Source organism: Bufo bufo, chromosome 3 (genome assembly GCF_905171765.1).
Source record: "Bufo bufo chromosome 3, aBufBuf1.1, whole genome shotgun sequence".
In the NCBI taxonomy this organism is placed as follows: Eukaryota; Metazoa; Chordata; class Amphibia; order Anura; family Bufonidae; genus Bufo; species Bufo bufo.
The window spans coordinates 89,803,224-89,825,563 of NC_053391.1; the positions used below are offsets into that span (position 1 = coordinate 89,803,224).

The window sequence follows — 22,340 nt, forward strand, 5'->3', positions numbered from 1 at the left end:
CTGCCCCTTTAAGAACCCTGTGACGCTGCACCAGTGATCCCAGTGGATGGTATGTACTCCTGCCTGTATAGAGAACACGTTCCATTATTTATCTCGCACATCGAGAGCCAAGAAATGGGTCTATAACCGGCCATGGACCAGTTGATGTGAATCTAAATGTAAATGACCTCGTTATTGTCTGATAAAACCACACCATTGCGCCTGCGATTTTTCTGCTAATCTCGTCGCCATGGGAATTAAGCTTTGCCCGTCGTCTTTTGCCAGTTTCAGAGGGTTCATTGATTTTTTTTATTAGAGGTTACATGATCAGTAGATATACCGCACATGGGGCAATGTATTCACCCCGGACTATGCTAACATTGCACATGTGGGGATAAGGAGACCATCCATGTTTTCTTTTCTATCAGCATGAGATGGGTGGTCTTCCTAAGGCCACCTGTGCAGGGCTGCGGGTGAACACCTATAAGGGCCGCACAAATTTCCGTGTCTTTCTGCACTAAAATCCCCAATTTTTAAATGTGGATTTGATGCGGTTTAACAGCAGGGCTCACCCTTCCATTGAAAAGGGTGAAATCTGCAGCTAAAAGCGCAAACATAATTGCCATGCTGCGGATGGAGAAAATAAGCAAAGTGCACATGAGATTTGTGTTATCTTGTACACTTTGCTGGTATTGTAATACACTGCGGTTTTTCCACTCTGAAATCCACGCAGAAAAAACATGCATATCCCGCAACATGTGCAGGGGGCCTTAAAGGGGTTGTCGGGGTTCAGAGCTGACCCCGGACATGCCAATATTTTCAACCCAGGCAGCCCCCTGACTGATTTCATGCTCCGATGCTCTCCCTTGCCCTGCGCTGGATTGTGCAGGCCAAGGGCTTTTTTATTTACCATAACACACTGCTAGGAGGAGGCTTCCGCCCAGCAGTGTATTCGGTGATGTCATCGGCCCTGATGGGCGGGCTTTAGGCTCTGATGGGCGGCCTGTAAAATGGCTAGGGCAACGCTGAAGCCCGCCCATCAGAGCTGGTGATGTCACAGAATACACTGCTGGACGGAAGCCTCCGCCTAGCAGTCCTTATGGGACTCCATTAAATGCCTGAATCGCGCAGGGCAAAGGAGTCGCTAACATCAGGGTGAAAATAAGGATATGTCCGGCTTCAGCTCTGAACCCGGACAGATGGTTAAGCTACCTGCACATGTTGCAGATTACATGCCGGTTTTTCAGCACGATTCTTGTGCAGATAAACCGCAGCATAATACAGTACCGACAAAATGAATGAGATTAGACCAATCTTATGTACACTTTCCTTTGTGCGGAGAGTGACCTGCTGTGGGGATTTTAAAATCCGCTGCATGTAAATTCTTTCTGTGGTTCTTTTCAATGCAAGAGTGAGATCTGCAGCATAAATGCTTTAAATTTGAACCAAAAACTGCAAGTAACACATGCGGTATTTGGTGCCCTAGGGTAGCCCTAGGGACTGTTCACACCACGGCTTTTACAGCGGAATTCACAGGGAATGTTCACACTGTGGGTTTTACTGGGCCGAAATTCTGCCAAAGATCCACCGGCGTCCACGTCCTTTATGCCTCCCATACGTATCAATGGGAGGCAGAGCTGTGGCTTCTAGCTGTGGTCACATCGTTGCGGGACATGTCTGTCCTCGTCGTGGCTTCAAGCTGCTGCTCCGCGATCCTAAGCATTGACTCCCATTGAAATGAATGGGGGGCAGAAAGGATGCGGCCACTGATGGGTTGTCGATGACATTTTGGCACAGTAAAACCCAACATGTGAACAGTCCCATGGGGTCCTTTTATATGGACCGAGGATCAGGGCAATTATCAGGAACAAATGTTCTTACAACTCTTCGCTCCTGATAATTGCCTCATGTAATGGCATCTTTGTCGAGCGATCACATGTTTTATACAGCACATAAAATCCTCGTTCATCAGAAGCTCATTGCACGGTGTAGACAGGGATGTGCTGCCAACAAACCAGGAGACTGTAGGGGATGAACGATGGTAGTAAGGATCGCTGATCAGCATACAGCCCTGATTATATGTTTCTTCCACCACAAGTAGCAGATACTTGACAGAGTAGACGGAGTATAACTGATACCCTACCTAAAGCACCTACTCAAACAAATGGGTCATAAAAGGGACACTTATTTTCAAAATATTTTTTTTTTCTGTTCTGCTGATGGATGAGAAGTAAGGACAGCTCAAGGCAGATGTGAACAAGCGCTTACCATCAAGAGAGAATGGATATTCGTCTTTGTTTCCTGATGTTACTGATTCTGAAGAATGTAATAGAAAGCTGACTGAAAATGCAAAACCTGACTTTATAAATGGTGGATCTATTTCTCCAGTGCACCTGAGAATGTAAAGATGATGCTGCATGCATGTGGTCATAGCCGTCATCCCTGATCTATTCCTGGACCAGTCTGTGATCAGAATCCACATGGTAGGTCGTCCATATCGGATTGTTGGTGGTCCTACCCTCCGCACCCCACCGATCAGCTGTGCGAAGGGGTCCTCCACCCATCTACCTTCATGCCGTCTTCTTCATAGCAGCAGTTTAGGGTATTGCAGCTTCATCCTGTTCACTTGCACTCTCCACCGCTGCTGCCATATGTACAGCATGCAGGGATACGTTGAAGAGGCTGCAGTGTTTGCACAAGGGCCATGCCCCCTTCACACAGCTGATCGGAGAAGAGGCAGACTCCCCACTGGTGGCTTATCCTAAGGATAGGTTCTCAGTATGGTCATCTCGGAAAACAAAAGGCGTTGTCCCATCATGACAACCTATCCCCCATCCACAGGATAGAAGAAAAGTTTCTGTTCACCACTGGGACTCATGCCGATCAAGAGAACGGGGGCCTATGCTCCAAATTTGAATGGAGCAGCAGACACCGTGCATTCCACTCTATAGGGCTGTCGGAAATGGCCAAGTACAAGCACACAGCTATCTCCACAAGCCCCGTGGAGTAGAAGCGCGCATGCTTGACCATTGCACCTTTCAAGTAGGGGGGACACGAGCTTCTCTTCTCGTAATCAGCAATGGTCCCAGTGGTCAGACCCCAATCGGACACTTATCCATTAACCTGTGTGTGTGTGTGTGTGTGTCTAGAGTTGTTGCGATACCAAATTTTTGATTCGGTTTCGATACCATGAAAAAGTATTGCGATACTCGATACCATTCGATACCACGCGAAAAAAATAAACAAAAAAAGCCACGTGCATTCCTCATTTTTAAAAATGGCGAATCGCGCAGTTTTTATTTTATTTTTTCTGTTCCGGCATTCACCACCTAGATTTTTTTTTTATATTTTAATAGTTTGGACTTTTCTGACGTGGCGATGTAATATGTTTATTTATATATTTTATATGTGAAATTGGGAAAAGGGGGGTGATTTATACTTCATATTTTAGTGTTTTTTTTTTTTTTTCACTTTTTATTTAATAACTATTTCCCCCCTTAGGGGCTAGAACCTGGGATCTTTCATCCCTTTTCCTATTCACCCTGATAGATCTCTATCAGGGTGAATAGGACTCCACACTGTCCCTGCTGCTCTGTGCTTTGTGCACACAGCATCAGGGATGTTACCATGGCAACCAGTCCTGGCTGCCATGGTAACCGATCGGAGCCCCAGGCTTACACAGCTGGGGCTCCGATCAGAAGCTGCCACTGCACCACCAATGAGGGGGAGTGGAGAGGTCCCTGTGGCCACTGCCACCAATGATTTTAATACTGGAGGGTTGAGAGGGGCCGGCGCACTGTGCCACCAATGATTTTAATGGGATGGGGGGATTGAGGGGGGGGGCACACTGCACCACCAATGATTTTACCCCTTTATACAGGAGGCGGGTACTAGCAGATCAGCGGCAGTTAACTGCCGCTGATCGCAGCTCCCTGTCAGGGGCAGGGTGCCGGCAATGCGATTCTGCTGCCGGCACCCGCCTCCTGTATGTGTTAAAGACTGACTACTGTATATGAGTCCAGACTTTCACTATTAGGCCACACAGAGCGGCGCCCAGCGATGTCTCAGCACTCACCATTAGTCCTGGGCGCCGCTCCGTTCGCCCGCAGTGCCCCATTACTGTCTCCTCTCCTGCTCCACATGCTGCTGATTACTATCGGAGCGATGGGAGGAGACATCAGCTTCACTAGTGGGCGTTCCTTCTCCCTGGCTGTAGCGCTGTCCAATCGCAGCGCAGGGAAAAGGAACGCCCACTAGTGAAGCTGATGTCTCCTCCCATCGCTCCGATAGTAATCCTATCATTGGGGGCGCAGTGCGCCCGCCCCTCTCTTCTCATTGCCGCCCCTCCTCCACCCCCTCTCTTCTCATTGCCGCCCCTCCTCCACCCCCTCTCTTCTCATTGCCGCCCCTCCTCCGCCCCTCTCTTCTCATTGCCGCCCCTCCTCCGCCCCCTCTCTTCTCATTGCCGCCCCTCCTCCACCCCTCTCTTCTCATTGCCGCCCCTCCTCCGCCCCTCTCTTCTCATTGGTGGCAGCGGCAGCAGCACAGGGGGAGGGAGGACAGCTTCCTTCTCCCCGTGCTGCTGAGAGAGAACATGAGCGCGCCGATAGCAGCGCGCTTATGTTCAGAGATACTAGACTGCGCAGAAGCGCAGCCCAGTATCGAAAAAACGGAAATCCCGGTATCGTATCGATACCGGGACAAAAGTATCGATTGGGTATCGAAATTTCGATACCCGCAACAACCCTAGTATATATATATATATATATATATATATATATATATATATATATATATATATATATATATATCTATCTCCAATCAGTGGTGCTCTTGGGAGGAAGCCTAAAGTATCCTACAGCCATCAGTGACTTCAGCGAGTTATCATTATATTATTGGGGGTCAGCCTTGCAGCCTTCTGTACGTGAGACAGCTTTACAAGACTAACCTAAGATAGATTTGGATCTTTTAATATAATGCAAGCAAAATCCCACAAGAATAACATTTCTTGAGTATTGTTTACATGGTCAAATCCGAAAAGCAGAGATTTCTAGGGACTCGTTTTAAACCTTGGCACATTTGGCAGATACATCATTTTTTGCCTGTTTTTCTTGTCTGTTCATATACATCAGCAATCAGGAGATGCAAGCAGCTGCTGAGGGTAAAAGGTTTGACCTAAAGAGCGTAACGTCCTCTCCTACCATTCATCATCTGCCTTGAACCTTCATTGTTCTCCTCGCCTAAAGTCTGAGTAGGTCATGAAGTGCCCCATGCTCTGGATACATAACATCCCCCTTGCTGGATGCTGTATAGTACTCCTTTATATTGAGAAGAACGACAATACTTCTCCATATAGTTATTCTTTTGCTATAAGGAGGCCAGGAGAACCTCCTGAGATGTCTTCAGGAAATCCAGAACTCCATTAGCGGCTCTGTAGTTTACAAAGCATCAGAGCTCATGCCGTATTCACACTATTATTAACTGGGCACCACGTGGCGCCTCTCCACCAATCAGCAATCGCCCTGAATTATGGTATAGCATATATTCTCAAAAGAGCTGATCTTGGCCACTGTGGCTGCAGGGTGGGATAGATTCATTATTTTCACACCGCTGATCTTACTGTGAACGGTTTTACAGCAGTGTAAACCACAGGACGCCTACAGCATGCCTGCCCCACTTTCCCATTGTTGAAAGCTATGTGGTATAGAAGTCTACTGACGTCACCCCAGAGAAGACTTCTTTCAGTTGTGCAGTTTATGGAATGCTTTCTATACAGTATCTCCCTGTACAACATAATATAGGACTCATAGCTGCTTTGCTTTGGTTATTTCCTCACTGTATTAGTTTTATTCTTTGACGCTTTATGCTTTTTTTGTCTTTAACAGGAGAAGGAGAAGTTGATACATGAGACACGGAAGAGATTTACTGAAGAATATTTGCAAGGTATGTAGAGAAAATGTCATGGCAGTATGTACTGTTCACCTCTCATTGTATTTATGTTTCTTATTATATAGTATATACAGTCAGGTCCATAAATATTGGGACATCGACACAATTTTAACATTTTTGGCTCTATACACCACCACAATGGATTTGAAATGAAATGAACAAGCTGTGCTTTAACTGCAGACTGTCAGCTTTATTTGAGGGTATTTACATCCAAATCAGGTGAACGGTGTAGGAATTAGAACAGTTTGCATATGTGCCTCCCACTTGTTAAGGGACCAAAAGTGATGGGACAATTGGCTTCTCAGCCGTTCAATGGCCGGGTGTGTGTTATTCCCTCATGATCCCAATTACAATGAACAGATAAAAGGTCGAAAGTTAATTTCAAGTCTGCTATTTGCATTTGGAATCTGTTGCTGTCAACTCTCAAGATGAGATCCAAAGAGCTGCCACTATCAGTGAAGCAAGCCATCATTAGTCTGAAAAAAACAAAACAAACCCATCAGAGAGACAGCAAAAACATTAGGCGTGGCCAAAACAACAGTTTGAAACATTCTTAAAAAGAAGAAACTGGTGAGCTCAGCAACACCAAAAGACCCGGAAATGGAAAACAACTGTGGTGGATGACCGAAGAATTCTTTCCCGGGTGACGAAAACACCCTTCACAACAGTTGGCCAGATCAAGAACACTCTCCAGGAGGTAGGTGTATGTGTGTCAAAGTCAACAATCAAGAGAAGACTTCACCAGAGTGAATACAGAGGGTTCACCATAAGATGTAAACCATTGGTGAGCCTCAAAAACAGGAAGGCCAGATTAGAGTTTGCCAAACGACATCTAAAAAAGCCTTCACAGTTCTGGAACAACATCCTATGGACAGATGAGACCAAGATCAACTTGTACCAGAGTGATGGGAAGAGAAGAGTATGGAGAAGGAAAGGAACTGCTCATGATCCTAAGCATACCACCTCATCAGTGAAGCATGGTGGTGGTAGTGTCATGGTGTGGGCATGTATGGCTGCCAATGGAACTGGTTCTCTTGTATTTATTGACGATGTGACTGCTGACAAAAGCAGCAGGATGAATTCTGAAGTGTTTCGGGCAATATTATCTGCTCGTATTCAGCCAAATGCTTCAGAACTCATTGGACGGCGCTTCACAGTGCAGATGGACAATGACCCAAAGCATACTGCAAAAGCAACCAAAGAGTTTCTTAAGGGAAAGAAGTGGAATGTTATGCAATGGCCGAGTCAATCACCCGACCTGAATCCGATTGAGCATGCATTTCACTTGCTGAAGACAAAACTGAAGGGAAAATGCCCCAAGAACAAGCAGGGACTGAAGACAGTTGCAGTAGAGGCCTGGCAGAGCATCACCAGGGATGAAACCCAGCGTCTGGTGATGTCTATGCGTTCCAGACTTCAGGCTGTAAATGACTGCAAAGGATTTGCAACCAAGTATTCAAAAGTGAAAGTTTGATTTATGATGATTATTCTGTCCCATTACTTTTGGTCCCTTAACAAGTGGGAGGCACATATGCAAACTGTTGTAATTCCTACACCGTTCACCTGATTTGGATGTAAATACCCTCAAATTAAAGCTGACAGTCTGCAGTTAAAGCACATCTTGTTTGTTTCATTTCAAATGCATTGTGGTGGTGTATAGAGCCAAAAATGGTAGAATTGTGTCGATGTCCCAATGGACCTGACTGTAGCGCTGAGATTTATTCTCTACATTTAAAGGCTATGGACACCTTCTGGGGCCTTTTTTTTATTATTGCATTTTACTCATTTTGGTTTAAAAATCACTTTTTCAGTTGGTCTTTATTTAAAAATGTTCAACCATTTCTGGGAAACATGGGTTAAAAATCAGTATGTTTACAAGCTGTCATTTTCTGTTTTTCTTTGAATCCCTTCATCTGATCTCTCATCTGTAGCTCTTATCTCTGATCTCCTGACCTTTTGTACCATTTTTCATGGTACAACCCTGTTAACTGCAATCCGTGCCGCAGTTAACAGCTCTGAGGATAGTCCATCTACATAAAGAAACCAGAAAGCCCCCTTTTAAGTGTTTACTGCACCATGTGCCCCCAGTACAACTGGTATATGTGTAGTATGAATACGATGATCTCCATCCACCAGAGGTTCTGGTAGTAACACATGAGAGGCCTAGAAATAAAGAAAAGGCAAGTAAATTATTTTCTAGAACCAAACGGGGAGATACAGACTATCAACTAACGCTAAATGACGGCTGTACTGCTGTGTGTCTGGCATCAGTACCAGGATGTCACATGAGGGCTGAGGCTGCTTGGGACAGTCGGTCATATTTACAGGGTGACGAGTGACACTGCCAGGCGTGTGTCACCACCGCCTCTGCTCTTTGTATACAAGGGGAGCTCTAACTTTATAGCAATGTAGTGAAATCAGAGCGCCTGGACTAATGTAACTGCATACCGCATGGCAGCTAGGAGGGAGTGCTTGATATATGCACAACCATACAGTCTTCTGTTAGGTCTTTGTGCTTATGTAGAGCTCTATAGAAAGCCATACGACTCGCATTCGTAAAGCAGCCTTTATAGGCACCTGCAAACGCTATCTTTTTTTTTATTTTTTTACCCCCCCAAGAGCACACCAAGACAGCATTTTAACATAGACTGTTTTACAAAGTTAGAGCTCTGCTCTTGAAAAGGGCAGAATCGCTTACGAGAATTTGGCGCATGCACTGTATATTGAAATATCAGTACTTGAATGTCTGTAAGTTCAAGGGTGACATAAAAGGTCCAGCAAATATGACAATATGCATGTGGTCACCTGGCTGTGTGAGCTAGGAGATGGTCATGTTAGGATGTGCAGAGCAGGGTGAGGGGAAGGTCAGATTGTTCATGAGGGAGGGCTCAGGCTTTGTTATACGCCCCTCAGCATGTAAACACAGCAATAACAGAACCATGAAATCAAGCTTAACTAATGTATATGGAAGTCCTGATGAGTTTTTTTTTTTTAAGTTTTAATATTTTTTTTTCCCCATAACTCGGATAACCCCTTAAATATAACTGCCTATTCTTGTCCGCAAAGAGCGTACAAGAATAGGACAGGTTATATTATTATTATTTTTTTGCGGGGCCATGGAACAGAGCAACGGATGCGGAAAGCACACGGAGTGCTGTCCGCATCTTTTGCGGCCCCATTGAAGTGAATGGGTCCGCATCCGAGCCACCAAAACTGCGGCTCGGATGCGGACCAAAACAACGGCCGTGTGCATAAGGACTTGGGCTACATGCTCATGAACGTTGTTTGTTTCCGTGTCCATTCTGTGTTTTGTTTTTTTGCGGATAGGATGCGGACCCATTCATTTCAATGGGTCCGCAAAAAACGCTGTCCGCATCAGTGTGTCCATTCCGTTGCCCTGCTTTTTTCTAGTTTGCAGACAAGGATGGGCATTTTTACAATGGATCCGCCAAAGAAACGGATCCCATACGGAACGTCAATTTTTTAAATTTTTTGGTTGATCGAAAATTTGCGGACCGCAAAACACATACGGCCGTGTGCCTGTACTTTGAAAAGCTTTTGCTTTGTCATAGAGATATATCAAGGTGTTTTGATCGGTTTGGGTCTGAGTCCTGAGATTGCCCTGATCGCTAGAACCAGGAGAGAGAAGCACTCGCATAGCACTCTCTCTTTTTACTGCTGGAGACAAATTTGGAACAAGCCTATAGACTTTTTGTTGAGCCCATCTCCTGCACCGTGAGCACTGCTCCCCTCGTTCTAGCGATCAGTCCGGTCTCGGAGCTTGACCCCACCAATCAAAACCTTTGTTATGTCTCTGACATCTCAGGAGTTTTTTTTCGAAGTACAGGGACATTTAAATAGAATGTCAGTGAAGGGAGATCTTCTTTATAGAAATCATAATGGAGTGTGTTTTTAAAGGGACACTGACAGGGCCAAAAAGCATATTAAGGTATATATATGACCGTACAGGTCTTATAAAGTGTATAAGAATCATGTAAGTATCCCCCCTGTCCACCTTATAACTACAGTAATGTGAAGTTTTATAACCTGCTGGAATCGGGTTCAATCTGCCCAAGGGGCGTGTTTCACCTTAGCTTGCGCCCAGCCAGCCTCGCCACAACTGCCGTTTGAAGCGCCGCCCAGCTCATCAATATTCACTTCGCTGGGCGGCGCTGGACGGCTACTAGTGTCCCCGGCCATCTTCAGCGCATGCGCCCGGCACCCTCACTGGCCAGGATCGCATCGCGCCTGCGCACAGTCTCATTCTCAGAGGCTGCCTCAACTTCTTTTTTTTTTTTGCGGACCCATGGAACGGACACTGAAAGAAAATACATTCGTGTGCATGAGCCCTTAGGGTCCATTCACACGTCTGCAGAATGGGTCCGCATCCGTTCCGCAAATTGTTTACCCATTTTATTCTCTATCCGCATTTCCGGAGCACGCCCCCCGATCTTCCGGTCCACGACGCCGGAAAAAAATTGTAGACAAGAATAGGCAGTTCTATGGGGGTGCCGGCAGGGTGTATTGCGGACCCTAAGGGTACATGCACATGACCGTATGTGTTTTGCGGTTCACAAATTGCAGATCCGCAAAAAAAAAAAAAAACGGATGACATTCGGATGCCATCCTTCTTTTTTTTTATCCATTATAACAATGCCTAAAACGGACAAGAATAGGACATGTTCTATTTTTTTATTTTTTGCGGGTCTATGGAACGGAAACCCTTGATATCTCAGTGACACAGCAAAAGCTTTTCAAAGTACAGGCACACTTTAAGGCTACATGCACACGACCGTATGTGTTTTGTGGTCCGCAAATTTCCAATCCACAAAAAAAAAAAAAAACTGCCGTTCCGTATGGCATCCGTGTTTGTTTGTTTTTTTTTTTGCGGATCCATTGTAATAATGCCTATCCTTGTCCGCAAACTAGAAAAAAAAATAGGACATGCACTATTTTTTAATTTTTTTATTTTTTTGCAGGGCAACGTAACAGACATACTGATGCGGACAGCACATGATGTGCTGTCTGCATTTTTTGCAAAACACATTAAAATGAATGGGTCCGCATCCTATCTGCAAAAAAAAATGGAACGGTCACGGAAACAAACAACGTTCGTGTGCATGTAGCCTAAGGCTTACATAAGTGTTTATGAGGTCAGGAGATCTTAAGAGGGATAGTCTGCAAATAGAATAACTTCTTAAAGGGACACTGACAGGCCCGATAAACATATTAAGTTATTCCTATGCAGTCATAGGTCTATTAAAGTGTATTACAATCACATAACCATTAAACTCACTTGTACCTTCTGCGCGTGCGCCGGATAACTTGCCCGGCACCCTCACTCAGTGCGCCTGCGTCCCTTTTTCAATGCAAGCGTCTCCTGCTACGCCTACGCCGGCTCGGGAGGATCGGGGACTGTAAAAGCCGCCCAGCCAGTGAATAATAATGAGCTGGGCGGCGCTAGGAAGCGACAGTTGAGGCGCGGCTGGGCACAAAGGTATGAGTAAAACCGCCCCTTGGGCATAAAGGAAGCTGATTGACAGATGATTATAAAGTTGTTTTTACATGGTTTAAAATGCCGACAGAGGGTACACTTATGTGATTGTAATACACTTTAATAGACCTATGACTGCATAGGAATAACTAAATATGTTTATCGGGCCTGTCAGTGTCCCTTTTAAACTGCATGTATCACAAAAATTGCTGAAAATTTCTTAAAATTATTTTTAGCCCAAAATGACTAGAATGCAATGACCAAAAAAATAATAATTCCCAAATATGGCATTTAAATTTGTTGCTGTTGCACAATCATATTCTTCCATATTTTCCGCTGCTACAACTACTGCGGGTGAGGAGAGCAGGCAGCTTGCACATAAGTTTTGCAACTTCTCAAAAAGTCACAGTTGATAAATAAAGCTTAATACCAATTCATATGTACACTGCTCAAAAAAATAAAGGGAACACAAAAATAACACATCCTAGATCTGAATTAATAAAATATTCTTCTGAAATACTTTGTTCTTTACATAGTTGAATGTGCTGACAACAAAATCACACAAAAATTAAACAATGGAAATCAAATTTTTCAACCCATGGAGGTCTGGATTTGGAGTCGCCCTCAAAATTAAAGTGGAAAAACACACTACAGGCTGATCCAACTTTGATGTAATGTCCTTAAAACAAGTCAAAATGAGGCTCAGTAGTGTGTGTGGCCTCCACGTGCTTGTATGACCTCCCTACAACGCCTGTGCATGCTCCTGATGAGGTGGCGGACGGTCTCCTGAGGGATCTCTTCCCAGACCTGGACTAAAGCATCTGCCAACTCCTGGACAGTCTGTGGTGCAACGTGACGTTGGTGGATAGAGAGAGACATGATGTCCCAGATGTGCTCAATTGGATTCAGGTCTGGGGAACGGGCGGGCCAGTCCATAGCATCAATGCCTTCGTCTTGCAGGAACTGCTGACACACTCCAGCCACATGAGGTCTAGCATTGTCTTGCATTAGGAGGAACCCAGGCCCAAAAGCACCAGCATATGGTCTCACAAGGGGTCTGAGGATCTCATCTTGGTACCTAATGGCAGTCAGGCTACCTCTGGCGAGCACATGGAGGGCTGTGCGGCCCTCCAAAGAAATGCCACCCCACACCATTACTGACCCAATGCCAAACTGGTCATGCTGGAGGATGTTGCAGGCAGCAGAACGTCCTCCACGGCGTCTCAAGACTCTGTCACGTCTGTCACATGTGCTCAGTGTGAACCTGCTTTCATCTGTGAAGAGTACAGGGCGCCAGTGGCGAATTTGCCAATATTGGTGTTCTCTGGCAAATGCCAAACGTCCTGCACGGTGTTGGGCTGTAAGCACAACCCCCACCTGTGGACGTCGGGCCCTCATATCACCCTCATGGAGTCTGTTTCTGACCGTTTGAGCAGACACATGCACATTTGTGGCCTGCTGGAGGTCATTTTGCAGGGCTCTGGCAGTGCTCCTCCTGTTCCTCCTTGCACAAAGGCGGAGGTAGCGGTCCTGCTGCTGGGTTGTTGCCCTCCTACGGCCTCCTCCACGTCTCCTGATGTACTGGCCTGTCTCCTGGTAGCGCCTCCATGCTCTGGACACTACGCTGACAGACACAGCAAACCTTCTTGCCACAGCTCGCATTGATGTGCCATCCTGGATAAGCTACACTACCTGAGCCACTTGTGTGGGTTGTAGACTCAGTCTCATGCTACCACTAGAGTGAAAGCACCGCCAGCATTCAAAAGTGACCAAAACATCAGCCAGGAAGCTTAGGAACTGAGAAGTGGTCTGTGGTCGTCACCTGCAGAACCACTCCTTTATTGGGGGTGTCTTGCTAATTGCCTATAATTTCCACCTGTTGTCTATCCCATTTGCACAACAGCATGTGAAATTGATTGTCACTCAGTGTTGCTTCCTAAGTGGACAGTTTGATTTCACAGAAGTGTGATTGACTTGGAGTTACATTGTGTTGTTTAAGTGTTCCCTTTATTTTTTTGAGCAGTGTATGATGTGCCCACAAAACAGCTGAACTACCAAAACTATAGGGGATAATGGGTGCCCACGGAGGACGAAGGATCGTCACGTAGCAGAGTGAGGAAATTCGTGGCACACCAGAGTTAGTTTGATGCAATTTAATTAGTTGATAGATGTTCTACATCATTTTATATTATATATATATATATATATATATATATATATATATATATATATATATATACATACACACATAATTGATACATCCGGATAGGAGCAAATTAAGCTTGTATAACGTGTCCCAACGTTTCGGCCGAACTACCAAAACTGTCATACTTGGTGCAAAGCACATGTAGGTCGGTCACAACATATTTGGAAGTTTGTCTAAGTATTAGTTTATCAGGAAATGTCGCGGTTTGCTCCAAAACACAAAAATAGTATAAATAATGATAAATGATAATATTAAGGCCCCCATTAGTGTATCTTCAGACAGAACAAGTCTAATGTGTATAGTGAGCTCCTGACTCTGTCACGGTCCCTCCTGTGATAGAGGTTAGAAGATCTGAGAGACTGGCTGCACGTTAGGTTATCTGACAGCCTATCTGTTTTCACTTCTTCCAGTGTTGTTGTTGGTAATGACCACACCTCTTGTCTCAGGTTTAGCTTGTGGTCATTACTGCTCCTCTATTTAGTCTGGACTCACACTTCATACCATGTGGTTGATATTATCTGCCTGGAGTTGGAAGAGCTGGTGTGAGTTCCTCATCTGTGTTCCTGCTCATCCATTTTCTATTGAAGATAAGTGTACTTCCCTTTGTATTTTGTTGTTCCCATTTGCTCGTTGTTTACTAGGCCTCAGGGAGACGCCGGTTCGTTCATCTGGGAAGGAACCAGTGGTCTCAGACCCAGTCTCTACTCCTAGGGCTTTCCTGGGTTTCTAGGGCCTAGGTTTCCGGTGTATTAATATTCCCACCTTCAGGGTCTATTCATACTGACAGGAGTCAGGGCTAGGTTTAGGGTTTCCTAGGTGGTGACCTCTTCCCTTTCCCTAGCCGTGAGGCCTAGTTTCTGGTCATTTTCCTTCTGTTGTCATTCTGGTGTTCTTTCCCTCCCCCCACTTTGTGACACACTCTCCTCAAACAGGGTGAAGTGAATATTTTCGACCGAACCTTTTGCTCTCCCAGGAGTTAAGCAACTGGGAGTGTCTGGGATCGGCTCTCTCCTCCTTCCCTGTATATGGGAGTCTCAGACATCCCAACCTGCAAAAACTCATTTCAGGGAGGTGCACTTCTCATTTCAGAGAGGTTTTCTTTTTTTTTTTTTTTATTTCACAAACTTTTTATTACATTTTCCAAACATATGCAGTATCTGCACACTTTGCTCTATGGTGTGGAGGACCGGGCTCATTACCCTGCCCCAAATTATACTATTTATGTATATGATTAAAGGGATTCTGTCACCACCTATAAGCCCTGTGAGCGAAACATCTGCTCATGTCCAGGGTAGCCTTCGGATTTCTAAGGTGGCCTTATAAAAGCTATTTGTTGCTATATTCTGCGGAAAAGCAGGTTTTACTAACCTGTCAATCACTGAATTAAGGTGCCCAAGCAGGGGAGGTCTGTGGATGCATGGTGCCCGGCCGCACGCATCGCCGTTCGTGCCCAGCGCCGCCTTCTACTCCTCAGTGCCGCCTCTCCCTCACGCTTTGAGATCCCGCGTGTGCGCACAGGCTCAGCCTGATGCTCTGTTGCGGACTGCTGGCATCGGCTTCTTCTTGCACTGTGCGCACGCGCCGAGAAGGGGACACTGCTACAGGTTGCCGGAAAGGTTTACTGCGAGTAAACTTGAGATGGGAAGTTCGGATCTTTCACATGAATCGGTTCATTCGCTGAGCTGACAAGAAGCAAGTAAACCGAAGCTTAGGTTGTGCAATGCGCATGCGCGGATGCTTCCATTCACTTGCTCACTCGCTGAGTCGGCTCTTGGTCTGAGTCAGGAAGTTTATTCTTTAAAACCCTGTGTAATTATCTACCCCACTGTAGGAAAAAAACAAGCATCCAGGGGGGGAGAATTTAACACTGGGGTAAATAATATAATTAAAATGGAGGGTTAAATGTGTAAATGTATTTTAAAAAAAATACATCTCAATAGTTCTATAGCTACTGAATGAGACAGAAGAAGGGATGCCTTTAACATATATATCTCCTTGAGAAGCCAATTTGACCCTAAAGGGTTAATTCAACCTGTAATGTAAACTCTGTGTCCTGTCACTTTTCTTATCTCTCTGCTCTGCTATCAGTAAACCTTTCCGGGATATATTGTCGGGCGTCAGGGAGCCGCTATCTAATGGCGGGAGACTCCCTGAACCTCTGGGAGACTTGAGATCCCTGGAGTCTGGAGAGATAGCTGTTGGCTAAATGGCAGCTATTGAAGGTGTATGGTGGGTATTAGAGTTGACTTTACAGTCGCTCTGCTGCTGGACATCGATGTTTCTGTCAGGATTACTAAAAAGTTCTGTCGTCACATGTGAGATATGATCTGAGTAACTCGCCTGCTCTATAGGTTTGGTATGTTAAAGTTGTTTTATCTACACATACTTGTGCTAAGATATCAGCAAAGCGGTATTTAGTGGCCTGCGTAGATCATATGGGGCAGATGCTAAACAGGAATGAACGCCTCCACTGTCGGAAAAACACAAACACACACACTGCCAAGTATATAGAAACTACAACTTCATCTTCATTCATCTTCGTACAAAAATATGAAATCAGCCGACACAAACCCATGATGACTGTACCATCATGTAAACCGCAACCTGCATAGCGCACGCAACCTGCATAGCGCGTACACATAGATGTATACTGATGAAAAAATATATATACCAAACGATGGCATCTACAGCCCCGACACATGTTTCTCCGGGGGGTTCAGCTGTGTGTTGAGGGGTACGTTGTTCATAAATACCCAGGACCAATCAAAAGACAAAAAACATAAGTTATTAAATGTGTGATAATAAGCTACAGTATTTGCCTATGGGAAGGAGCAGGTAAGGATCCTAACTGTTAGCTTCCGGATGCTAAATCACCAGCCATCATTTGACTTCAGTGTCTAGTGACTGAGCCTCCTCCCGCTTGGACTTAGATGTCCAGTGCTAGCAACATGTACAGCGCCTGAAAAGATGCACTGGCGCATGAGCATTGCATTAGCAGCCTATATCCAAGCTCCAGCAATCCATACTCGGCCAGTGCAGCAGTCAGGCGCATGCGCAGGTATAATCTACTTCGCTACCCATGATGTTTTTAAATAGAAGTATGCATGCTATACTATATCAGATGCTTTTTTAAAATAAAGGATGCATAGCAGGATGACAAAAAATATAGCCCTATCTATATATACTACTCGTGTAAATAAATGTAGAGGCCTATATAAAGTGCATGAATAAATGGCGAACCACAAAGTGAACACATTAAGTGATGTGCACAGTGAAAACACAAGAAAATGAAAACCAATAGCATAAATAATATATAGTTATGTAAATTCACTAAGTGAAGAAATAGCCCCTGCTACATATTGGAACCATATTGCATCAATACACATAGGACCTCAATACTGAGGACAAAGATAAAGTGCTAGAGCTAAGCCCCTAGTTATACCACCACCCTGTACTAGTGGGACCACCACCAATCAAAAATCAGTCGACTCCTGGCCAGCCCCTTTAACGTCTCTCTCAAAGTACTGTATGAAAGGCCAGAGTCCTCAGGAGCAGCACTTCATTCTGGAACCTTGGGGAGCACCTCAAGTGTACGATGCCTTCCACCCTGATATCCATATGTGTTAATGGAGCTGATGGACATGCTTTGTTGATCTGAGAGAACCCCTTTAATGCTAACCACAAATATGATGCACCTGTAAATTTGGTCATCTTGTTTCTGCATATTCCTGAAGCGAACCATTTTGTAGAAATCTTGTGAGAACTTGTAGTTTAGCAGGCCATACACACCCAATAGACAGATGTACAGCATACATATTAGGACATCATACACAGCTCCATCCAACGTGAGGTAAAACTCCATCAGTTCTCCTCCGTCAGCCCAAACTCCCTCCTACCTCAGACGTCAGCTAAAACTTCCTCATCCAAAACTCCCTCCTACCTCAGACGTCAGCCAAAACTCCCTCGCCCTAACTCAAAAGTCCCTCATCCCTCAGACGTCAGTAAAAAATACCTCCTCCATCAGCCCAAACTCCATCAGCCGTTAGGTGTCAGCTCTCAGCCGTCAGGGGTCAGACATCAGTTGACAGCCCTCAGCCTAAACTCCATCAGCCGTACCGGACCCGGCACTCCAGGAGGCCCAGCCGCCTGTGGACCCCCCTGGCGGCAATATTTGGTAGGCGGCGCCCCGCTGCGCTAAGCCACACAAGATTACGAGGAGGAGGTCGGCGCCGTCACGCAGATGTTTCTGACACTGTCATTGCACTGACTGCTGGCATTGTGCCAGCAGCTTGAGCGGCGCGATGTGGCTGAGCGGGGATTATAAAGTTGTGAGCGGGGCAACAATAATTGCTGCGCGGCTGCCCACCCGCGCAGCTTAGAGGGAACACTGACTGCAGGGGCCAGGGGGTCCACATGCGGCCGGGCCCCCTGGAGTGCGACCCCCTGTATGTACGCCACTGTTTGTGCCGCCCCCTCCCCAGACAACTAATGTCCGACACCCGATTTCTAACACCTGACAGCTGATGGAGTTTAGGCTGAGGGCTGACGCCTGATGGCTGATGGAGGTATTTTTTTTACTGACGTCTGAGGGACTTTTGAGTTAGGGGGAGGGAGTTTTGGCTGATGTCTGAGGTAGAAGGGAGTCTTGGATGAGAGAGGAGGGAGTTTGGTCTGAGGGAGGAGGACTGATGGAGTTTTGCCTGACGGAGGAAGGAGTTGTGGATGATGTCTGAGGATGTCCTAATATGTATGCCTTACAGACGAATACTGGTGGTCTCTACAGCTACTTCTCCTGACTCCACCGTGAACATGCATCCTCAGCCTGACAGCCCGAGATTTGCTTTCTTTTTCTAGTCTGCACTGGAAAATCAAAACCATGAATGTGATTGATGGCTACAGACAATTTCTCCACATTCATCAGCACAAGTTTTCATACTTGAGACTTATGACCATCAAGTTAAAGAAAGGGATGAGCGGAGATGTGGACAAAGGAAAAAGGGAACCGGAATCCAGAATCCTGCACATTTACCCAAGCATGAATGTTATTCTGTTTCCTACTCTAGCTATTGGCATAGTGTAGATTTTGAGTTTATAGCATATATCATGTACAGAAATTACTTAAACTGTTCTCCTTCCAGACAACACCAGTAAATATGATTCCCGTGATGTGGAAAGACTACAGAAGGACGATGCCTGGGTGGAAAGTTATGTGTATTGGAGGCGCAATGTGGTAGAGGATGCACTGAAGATGATTGATGAAAGCTTCCGATGGAGAAAAGAAATAAACATTAATGGTAAGCTTCCCTAGACGGCAATTGCAATGAATGGTAAGCTGGCCATAGACTTGGGCCTGTTTCACATTGCCGGCAATATTTCTGCAGAGAAGAAACAACCTGTCGGCGCTATCTGGATCCTGCATTGCCTGACGTTACTAGAATGCCTGCTGTCCCCATTGACTATAATTCGGGATTTGACCAGACAAATACCGCTGCACGGACATTTCGGTAACGTCACGCAATGCTGGATCCATCGAGCTGTGGCAGGCTGTTCTCTGCCTTGAACAGCCAGCCAAGACTCCTGCCGGCACTGTGAAAGAAGCCTTATCCAAAAGCCCTTCAGTATAAAATCGATGGGGGTCCAAATCACCTCTGCCGGTCAACTGAAAGGGCTGCGATGTCCGAGATGAAGCTACAATGACCTGTGCATCCGCCAAGTAGACGGCAGGTAAAAAATTTAGAGGCCACAGCATTTACCTGACCTCCAAAGCCAATTTTAAACTTTTCTTTCTAAGCTTAGGCCATCGATTTCATGAACCTTAAAACCCATTTAAGGAACTGACTCTAATTGGTAGTCATGAATGTCATCATGGGGAAGATTTATTAAAGGGGTTGTTCACCCGAAAGGAAGTTTTCTACAGACCCCCTAGCATGTCCGGACCCGCCGTGCTAATCATACTTGCCTGATCCCCCACTGCTGGGTTCTGACTCCATCGCTGGTTCTGCAGGTCCTTGGCCTCCCAGTGTCAAAATCTTGTTTTGACGCATGCCACATGACCCGCTGCAGGACAGTTTTTGGGTGACACCTCATTAGCTGCAGCGGTCACATAACCCGAGTCGAATAGTTTGTTGATGTGGGCCAGCGATGCAGAAGGGATCAGGTAAGTATGATTACCACCATGACACATGCTATATTAGCATCATGATTCACAAACTTTTTGTAATTTTGGTTACATATCAAAGGAGGTGGGAAGAGGAAGACTGTAGGGGGAGGGGAAGTGCCAACCATTGCGTGACATATTTACTAAAATTTACTCCAGAGATTTGAGTGAATTATAGATTGTTGTATTGACAACCCTTGCCCTCTGCTGCTACTCTTGGGTGGGCATGGGGGCAGTGCTACTCAACCATCGGCTTCCACTCCTGACCTGCATCCCGGGCCCGTTCTCTGCTTTCTTGTTGGCGGCGACAGTCCCAGCCACCGGCATCTTCTGTGAGTACTGTTACTAAGGTCTCCTGGTCTGTTCCTTGTGCTCACTCCTGGTCGCTTTAAGGGCCAGTGTGCATGTCCAAATTCTTCCCTAACCAATTACTGGCAGTCCTTGGGTACTCGAGTCACATTGTTCAGTTGGAGGGTGCCTAATCTTTAGGTTTCCTAGTGACCAGCAAAAGTGTATTCCTGTCTGACTGACCATGTACCATACTTCAGCTTGACTACTGACTTCTAGCCGCCTATCCAGACCTTAGCCTGTTTCTCGGATTGAACTACTGCCACCTGCCCTGACCTCGGTCTTGTCTCACGAATACACTAGTACGCCGCCTGCCATGATCTTAGGCTGTCTCCTGGCTACATCAATTGCCTGACCTTTCAGTCCCTGCACCATTGTCTCTGAGCCCTGGTGGTCAGCTGCCAACTACACTCGAACTACTCCCAGGAGGTAGCGACTTGGTTGGTTCCCTGCAGCGAAGTCTAGATCCCTGTGTAGGGGTTATCGCAGTGTTTTTTGTCCAGCCAATTCTCGGCATGTTTGCTGGGTTGCGGTTGGATCTCTGTGGGTAACCATTATAGTTAATGTACCAGCGGGTATCGGGTAGCATCTGGACATCTTCGGCAGGCTTCACCCTGCTGCAACAGCCTGCGAAGAGGTCTAACGCAAATGTGAAATGAGCCTAAGAGTCCCCATAAAACTTCAGTCCTTTTTTTAATTTATTTTTTTCCATTCCTCTATTATATCTAATGGAAATGTTTTGCATTAACTGACAACTGTTCTGTTTTGTTATTGTGTGTGTTTTTATTTAATTTTTTTTTCTCTCTTCTGGTCATTTACGGCATAGTCACAGATATACAATAAATGTCCAGTAGGACCAACACCTATCAGACGTTTATAGCCAATCCTGTGAATATGTCCTAAATGTCCAGATGGGATAACCCATTTAATCAGAGATCACTGGGACCTGATATGGAAAATATATAAAATACTCTGGACTATTGGACGGCTGTAGAAAGGTAAATGGAGCTGATGGAAGTCACTGATCAAACACTAAAAGCGGCCTCAGACCTTCCTATAACTTCTTGCCGCACATGGTAACCTGCAGTATAGTCAGACATATACAGAATTTATGCCGTGGTTGTGTTTGTATATTCTATATTGATTTTTAATTGTCTGTTTCATAGCACTACCAGAGGCCCATAGCACCCAGATTGTTGCACTTTATCACACCTGATTTATGGGGAATGCAAAATCAGATTTCATTTCCAGCGATCCAACGTGCGGCTTTCCTGTAATAGAAATTCAATATTTTAGCAGACAGTAAAGAGACAATGGCTGCGTTATAACATTAAAGTCTTCTGATTTGTGCCTCCTGTGCTTCACTATTCACAGGAGAAAGCCCAATTCCCTGTTGACATTAATCATTAAACACACATTTTTCATTCAAAAGACAAGCTGCAATTCACAAGCCGGGATTTTACCTTCCTTTTGTTATATTAGTCATTTTCATAACCTCTAGATATCCTTGCCTAGAAAAGTTCACCCAACAGCAAATTAGGAAAGGTGCTTCAAACCGTACTTGCTATTGAGAATTTACATTTGCGTTTTATGTGTGTGTATAGATTATATATATATATATATATATCTCTCTAAACAAGCATAAGGAACTCAGCAAGTGCAAGGACCAATATTGCAGTGGTTAGTATCTAACAAAAGGAGGAGCAATTAGCAAATCGGCGATAGGCTCATGGGCACTCAAGGTTAATTGATACGTGTGGTCCGATCCCCAACTGTAGCTCAGATTGCTGAAAAACTTAAAGGGGTTCTCCACTACTTGGATATTGATGACCTATCCTCGGGATCAGATAGGTTGGGGTCCGATGCCCTCACTGATCGGCTGTTTGGAGCAGGTGCCAGCGCCGAAAACGATACAGTGCAAAAGAACAAAGTTAGACCAGCACCTCCAAACCGCATGGAAAAAAGGACTTCAGGTGCACGCTACCATGGCTGCAATGTAAAGGCCAACAAGAAGGACAAGACACAGGCAAATGCTAATAATTTGAATACTATACTTACTTTATGAAAATTAGAAGCTCTTTGCGTGGCCTTTTTGATCAGGCCCATCTACTAGTGACAAGGTAGCTTCCAACAGATGGAACCTACACTAACAGAATCCAATAGATTCTACATTGCCCTGAAATTTTGTAGGCCAAAAGCCCAGGAGA

General features: G+C 45.4%; 1 protein-coding gene across 1 annotated transcript in view; it reads left to right on the forward strand.

Annotated features, from left to right (window-relative positions):
* Positions 1–22,340, forward strand: part of MOSPD2 (motile sperm domain containing 2) — a 113,257-nt gene that overhangs the window by 21,992 nt on the left and 68,925 nt on the right. The window contains exons 2-3 of the mRNA XM_040423307.1: positions 5,865–5,922; positions 18,767–18,922. Of these exons, the coding sequence (XP_040279241.1) occupies positions 5,865–5,922; positions 18,767–18,922 (214 nt within the window). The remainder of the gene's footprint in view (positions 1–5,864; positions 5,923–18,766; positions 18,923–22,340) is intronic.